Genomic DNA, 6,776 nt, shown 5'->3' on the forward strand with positions numbered 1-6,776 from the left:
ATTTCTGATATGTATACAAAATATTAAATCGTTACCCTGTTACTGAGCTATAATAACTTACAGGAAATATATTCAAAATAGCAATTCTAATGAATCATCGAACTTTACATCAAAAACCAGGGATGTACTGTATGGTGACTAACATAATATAATAAAAAAATATTATTATAATAAAAAATATTTGATTATGGGCAAATCATGTATTTACTTAAAAACAGCAAGAATCACTTACAAAATGGCAAAAGTAAAAATGTGCTAACATATAATTTTAAAAATTTTATTATACACATTAAAACATTTAATAATAAAAACAGCAATTCAAAGAGTGAACCTTTTAAAAACACTTTTTTGAATTTTTTCAATCAAGAGGGATGATTTGGGGCACCTGCCTGGCTCAGTCAGTAAGGGCACAGGACTCAATCTCAGGGACGTGAGTTCAAGTCCCACCTGGGCGTGGAATCTATTTAAAAAAAAAAAGAGAGAGATGATTTAAAAATGGGGATCCCAGGAACATGTCTGAGTTTGAAAGTCAGTAGATGGCCCCCTGATGAATAGATTGGGATTTTTGTGGGAGGGCCAGCGGGGCACTGGTGCAAACTAAGGGCATAGTAAGCGCTCTGTGCTTCACAGCAGCAAGAAGAAACTGGCAGTCCTGCAGCAGCGGGTACACTGCCTCTCCCTGCTCTGGCAGCTCTATAACCTGGACACCACAGCCAGCAGCCGCAGGTTTGCCTGCCTCGCCACTCTCATGCAGAAGAATTCTGCTGAGGAGTTTGCAAATGAAGCCCAGGTAAGCAAATCCTTGCTTTACCTCTGGACCTCCCTCGGAAACCTAAAATGCTAGGCAGAGAGATTCCTGGGTTTAGCATGGCTCCACAATAACCCAGACTCTACGGGACATACTGATCATAGGTGTGAGCAGCATTTCTCATATTGTAGTTTATAGATGGGTTTCCAGGTGGGCTTTCTGTGAGTTTCCTGAACTGAATGTCGGCTTTGGTGTGTATGTTCAAAAGAACACTTGACAAGTGGAGGGAGTTAGGGAACAGGTCATAGCTTTCATCAGATTCTCAAAGGAGTCCATGATCTAATAAAGGATTTGAATTGCTGACTTAGGAAAAAAGAAGGAAGGGAAATATCTTCCTAATTTTAGTGTCCATCTGTCTATCTTTTTTATCTATCTGTTCAATAAATATTTGATGAATACCCATTATGTACCAGGCATTGTCCTTGGTTCTAGGGAAACAGAGAATAGATCAGTGAAATATATGGAATGTTAGGTGATAATAAATGCAGTGGAGAAAAATTAAGTGGAGGCAAGTGGCCATTGGATTCTGGGAGCTGGGGGATGGGGTGTAGTTTTAAACAAGATGGTAGGGAACGCCTCAAGAAGCAGGTGACATCTGGGCAAATATCTGAAGGAGGTGAGAAAGTAAGCCATATGGCTATCAGAGAAGACTGGACAGGCAGAAGGCACAGTAGAGCACAAGGCATGGTGTCCGTGTTTGAGGAACAGTGAGGAGGCCAGCATGACTAGAGGGGAGGAGACAGGACCAGGAGGTGAGTCCAAGAGCCAGGGAAGGGTGGATGGCAGATGGTATAGCCTTGTGGGCCACTGTACAGGTTTGGACTTTTACTCTACAAAAGATGGGAAGCAAGTGGTAGGTTCTGAGAAGAGGAGTGACAGAGTCTACTTGTATTTTAATAGGATCTGTATTGAGAATTAACTGAAGGAGGCAAGAGAGGAAGCAGGGAGGCAAGTTAGGAGATAATCCCAGCAATACAGGCAAGAGATAGTTGGCTTGGATTGTTGTGGTGGCAGTGGAAGCAGGAGGAGTGGTCTTCTGTCAAGAGAGAACCAACAGGATTCACCAAATGGATCATTTCTGGGATGGGAGAGAAAAAAGAGTCAAGGATAATCCCAAGATTTGCAACCTGGACTTCTAGAGGCATAGAGATACTCTTAACTGGGATGGAGCAGTCTGTACAAGGAACAGATTTGGGGGAAGACTGGAGCCAGGTTTTAAACACGTTTAATTTGAGACGCTTATTAGACATCTAGATGGAGATGTTAAGTAGGTAGTTGAATATACAAATGTGGGGTGCATGGGAGAGGTCTGGGCCGGACATAGAAATACAGGCGTCATCAGTGTGTAAATGGTATCTAAAGCCATAAAACTAGGTGAGATCTCCAAGGGAATGAGAAATTGTCAAAGGACTGAGTTAACAGCTCCCGTGTTAAGAGGTCAGGATCATAAGGAGAAATTGGCAAAAGAAATTGAGCAGTTGCCAAGAGAGTATGATGTCCTCAAAACTTAGCGAAGACAATATTCCAAGAAGAGAGTCATCAGTGATGTCAAATAGCACATACTTATAATAGACATCTAAGCAGCAGTTCTGAAGAGTTGTAAGGAACGAGTGTCAGAGGCCTTCATTAGAGAAAACATAGAAGTACAGTTTGGCCAATGTCTTGCAAGCTAAGTCTGGCATTGGAGAACAAGAAGAGGGACAGGTAGAGAAAGTAGTTTGTTTAAAGATCAGGCAGTGAAGAATGATCAAATTAGAAGTGTGGGGGCAACAAGGATCGTGTTTTCATAGCGGGAGTCGGGGAGAGTGATAGGGATGCCAGCAGTCCCTGATCAGATGGGCAGCAAGGCACCATAGTGGGCTCTTATGCAGGAAAGGGACAAGATGGAAGTGCAGTGTGAATATACAGTCGGAATATTTTGCCCCATGTTTGTTGCCCCACAGGTTGTCTCTACCTATGTGGCTTTATCCCAGTTCTCCCAGAATATGGGTGACAGAGACAAGTGGCTGCACTGTGAGCAGATGGCCATTCAGAAAAGCAGCCTATGTTGGTTCTCCAGGGAGGGATTAATGGCCACAGCCCAGCTCATGCAGGCCTTGGCCTACACCAAGCTCTGCCTTGGCCATCTTGACTTCTCCATCAAGCTGGGTAATGGGGCTTGGAGCTGGTGGGCCTAGGGCTTTTAGAGAAGCCAAGTTCACCACTAGGCCTCACACAATGCTCTTTGACCTCCTTAGGTTTTCAAGCTCATGAGATATGCAGACACCTCAAGAAACCAGCTCTGGAGAATCTGGTTCTCTCAGTTCTCTTCAGATCTGCATTTCTGAAGAAGAAGTATTAAGATCATTTTCTGCCATTTGTATTTGTTGTCTAAGAGGGGAGGGTATGGTCTACCAGAGAAGTTTGAAATGGAGAGGGTGATGCCGTTCCATTTCTTACAGCCAGGGCTGTCTCTTCTCTAGTCATTCCAGGAAGCATTGTCTTAAGTGTGGGGTTTGGGAATAGAAATGCATATTCCTCCTCCTCCTCCCCCTCCCAATTCCTGCCCCTTCTCCACCTCCTCCTCCTGCATTTATCCTCAGGGAGGTGGGTAATCACGGTAGCTCAAGAAAGAACCTGGAAACTGGCTCAGAAGCATTTTCCCACTTCCTTTGCTTAGAGGCACAGATACTTTCTATATAAATAGAGCTAAGGCGAGAAGATCTAGGGGATGTTAGGCTACTTTGGAGATGTAAGATCCCCTCCTCTCCTCTACTATCTTCCCCACACCTTAGCTGGTCCCAGTGGCTCTATCTCTTGGCAGATTTGATCTATGTGTCCATGTGCTGGAGAGTCAGTGGGCACTCATTTCCCAGGGTCATGATGTCCTTGGCCTGGCCTGCTTCTATTCTGCTTGCTTAGATCTGCTGCTCTACGGAAAAGGTAAATCTTGTTCAGGGCTCTGCTATACTCCTAAAGGATTCAGATCTCAGATAGGACCCTGTGTTTGGAACACAGGTTGTCATGAGCCTGTCCCTTGGGCATGGCCCCTGATCCTAGCCCCTGGTTTCTTAAAGTCCAGGAACCACATTGTGATTCAGGGTGTCTACATTTCAGATGTTGTCTGCTCCCCTGTACCACACAGCTTCTATACCAGTTCCTACACTGACAACTGATCCTAGCCTGGTTACCTTTTCTGTCCACAGGATTGCTATGTCGGCCCTTTGCCGAGTGTCTGCATTTCATTCAACACTGTGAGCACAGCTGCATTCTAAACTCTCAGAGTAATGTCATGCTGGGGGTCCACTCATCTCTGGCCATGTGGTAATGTGGGGTACCAGAGTCTTACTCAGTGGGAAGGGTAGAAACTTAAGGACACCATAGGGTCATTTAAGCTACTGCCTTTTACCCCTCCAGGCAGGGCTGTTCTGCGTCTCTGCCTTTCTAAAGACCTTTACTTCCCATCCCTCCCATCTTAGTAGAAGTGTTCTTTTTTGTCTCTGAGCAGGTTTGGGCCTATAGGTTGAGGGTTAAGTTTAAGGTTACATTTAAGTGCTGGATAACCCCCTGTCTCCATTTAAGTCTTCTTCATGTGAGTGAGTTAACCTGGGTCCCTGGCCAGCATCACAGTTCTGACTGTCCAGGAGGTCTTCGAGCCTTAAAGAAGTGTTGGCTCTGTGAAAGAGCCATGGTCGGTAAGCAGGGGATGGAGCTGAGATTATTCCCTCCAGGTTTGCCCAGGACTCACAGTGGAATCTGTTTGAGCACCACTTCTCCAAGGCTCGCCAGTTAGTGAAAAGAACCAATGCCTCACTATTTGGTTCACATGGCTTTGTCCGATTCCTGGAGTGCCATGTGCTGATGTTACAAAAAATGCCAGAGGGTGTCTTCATGCATACTCTCCCAGAGACCCGCAGCCAAACTCTCAAGGTACCCGTTTCTCTCCTGTCCTTCACCTGACACCTAAGTTCTAGTTTGATCTGTAATATTCTTTCTGCAGCCTGCATCTCTCCCTTCCTCTTCTCTTTGCTGCCTCTGTCTGTCTTTCTCCCCTGAAACCCCTTTTTTCCCCTCCACCTAGAAAGTCTTTCCACGTACCTCATGGACCCTCCCGGGCATTCTTGCGCGTAGGCCAGGACCAGAGTCCCTGACTTTCTTTTGCACAGCTTCTACCCAATACAATTAAAATGTTAACATTTAGCCCTTCTCAGTGGACCCACTGCGGCTCAGTTTGACACCTGTCCCTACAGCCCTGCCTTCTGCATCTAAGGCATTCCACTTCCCCTGTAGCTCAAAACCAACTTTCTGGGCCTGCTTTGCCATGAGTCACTCCTCCCTGCCCCCTGAGCCCTGAGTGAGTATGCTGAGTGGGCCCTGTCGTGAGTCCTGGTGAAGTGGAGTGGAGGAAGAAAGTATTCATCCTTGAACTCATGGACTTCCTTCTCTTTTCAGTACTGTAAGGAGTTCTTTTCTCGCTGTGTGACCTGCCCAGTCTATCACCAGTGGGTCTCTGAGCTTAAAGCCTCTGTAATGAGATATGGAAAAAGAGAATCCATGTCCTCGACTAACATTGTCAGACCTTTTGACACCTGCTTGACCAGGATTTGGATAGAGGGAGACTTCCTGGAGGAAAACAACTCCTTTGGAGGAAATTTAGGAATACAGAGTAAGCGTTTGTTCCTGGAACCCTCATCTGAGAGACGTCACAAACAGGCTTGGATTCTTACAGACAGTCCAAGGCTGCTCCAAAGAAAGAAGGGACGCAGAGCTGTAAGGAGTTAGTGCTTGCTCCGCAGATAATTACCATCCTCTCACTAGCACCGGGCCCAGCCCAGCCCAGACAGGGGCCTTTTATCATTAAACAGTATGACCCCTTCTCTCAGCCCTTTGTTCCAGCATCTGTGACCCGTAGGCATAGAAAGTTCTTCCTTGGTCCCAGCTTAAACAACCAGATTGTTTCTGTGGAGTAGCTGGACGGTCACTAAGGGAGAAAGAAGGCCTTAGAATCCACAATGTAATGTCTATGAAGGTAAATGGCAAGAAAAAGGGGAAAAAATATAGTTCCTTGCCCCGGGGCCCAACAAATCTCCTCCTTTTCTAGGGCCATGAGTTAGATTTATAATTGCAGAGGACATTCTTTGAGGTTTGTGATCTTCTTTATGTTCCTGCTTTCAGGATTTGACAGAGTGGCTGATGTCAAGGAGAATAAGGATGAAGAAGAAATTAAAGAATGTATATGTTAAAGAAAATCATCTGAAGGGCCATGGTTCTCTTGTTATATATAACACAAAGAAATGACCCAAGTTCTTTTCAAGATACTGTATAGTGTACATATTCAATATATAGCCTTTTACAGTCACCACTATCTATAGCTTTGTCAAAATAAAAGCCTGTGTTTCTGAAGCATGAGACTTAGATCTTTTTTTTTTTTTAAAAGATTTTATTTATTTATTTGACAGAGAGCCAGCCAGCGAGAGAGGGAACACAGCAGGGGAGTGGGAGAGGAAGAAGCAGGCTCCCAGCGGAGGAGCCCGATGTGGGGCTCGATCCCTGAACGCCGGGATCACGCCCTGAGCCGAAGGCAGACGCTTAAGGACTGCACTACCCAGGCGCCCCCGAGACTTAGATCTTTCTTAACTCTTAACAGTCATTGGCACAACTGAGGCAGAAATTAGAACCAGCGGTAGACTAGAGGTCTGGGAGGCTTCGAGATGAACTGATTGCCTCTTATGTAAGGCAACATCCATTAGCAGATGGAAAACACATCCCTCATACAGAGGTTGTGGCTACTTACAGAAAGCCGGCAATATGAGTGCTTTGATGATCTCTCGGCACAGATGTGGTAATAGAGTCCTAAGAAATCAAGGACTTTTGAGAGGTACACAGGGCTGTGGGAATCTGTCTCTCTTTTGTACTGTATGCCTTGGGGAATTCCCACATGAAACTGAAATTGCAAAGGTGTGTATGACTCTAGCTCTCTTTTATTGTC

The 6,776-nt window shown here is 45.3% G+C and overlaps 1 protein-coding gene across 1 annotated transcript in view; it reads left to right on the forward strand.

Annotated features, from left to right (window-relative positions):
- LOC113261044 (adenylate cyclase type 10-like) overlaps window positions 1-6,191 on the forward strand; it is a 40,945-nt gene extending 34,754 nt beyond the window's left edge. The window contains exons 25-30 of the mRNA XM_057303961.1: window positions 631-790; window positions 2,752-2,956; window positions 3,046-3,142; window positions 4,519-4,717; window positions 5,240-5,453; window positions 5,963-6,191. Coding sequence (XP_057159944.1) covers window positions 631-790; window positions 2,752-2,956; window positions 3,046-3,142; window positions 4,519-4,717; window positions 5,240-5,453; window positions 5,963-6,030 — 943 coding nt within the window. The 3' untranslated portion in view covers window positions 6,031-6,191. The remainder of the gene's footprint in view (window positions 1-630; window positions 791-2,751; window positions 2,957-3,045; window positions 3,143-4,518; window positions 4,718-5,239; window positions 5,454-5,962) is intronic.
- The last annotated feature ends 585 nt before the right edge of the window (window positions 6,192-6,776 follow it).

Source organism: Ursus arctos, unplaced genomic scaffold (assembly GCF_023065955.2).
Source record: "Ursus arctos isolate Adak ecotype North America unplaced genomic scaffold, UrsArc2.0 scaffold_29, whole genome shotgun sequence".
Classification (NCBI taxonomy): Eukaryota; Metazoa; Chordata; class Mammalia; order Carnivora; family Ursidae; genus Ursus; species Ursus arctos.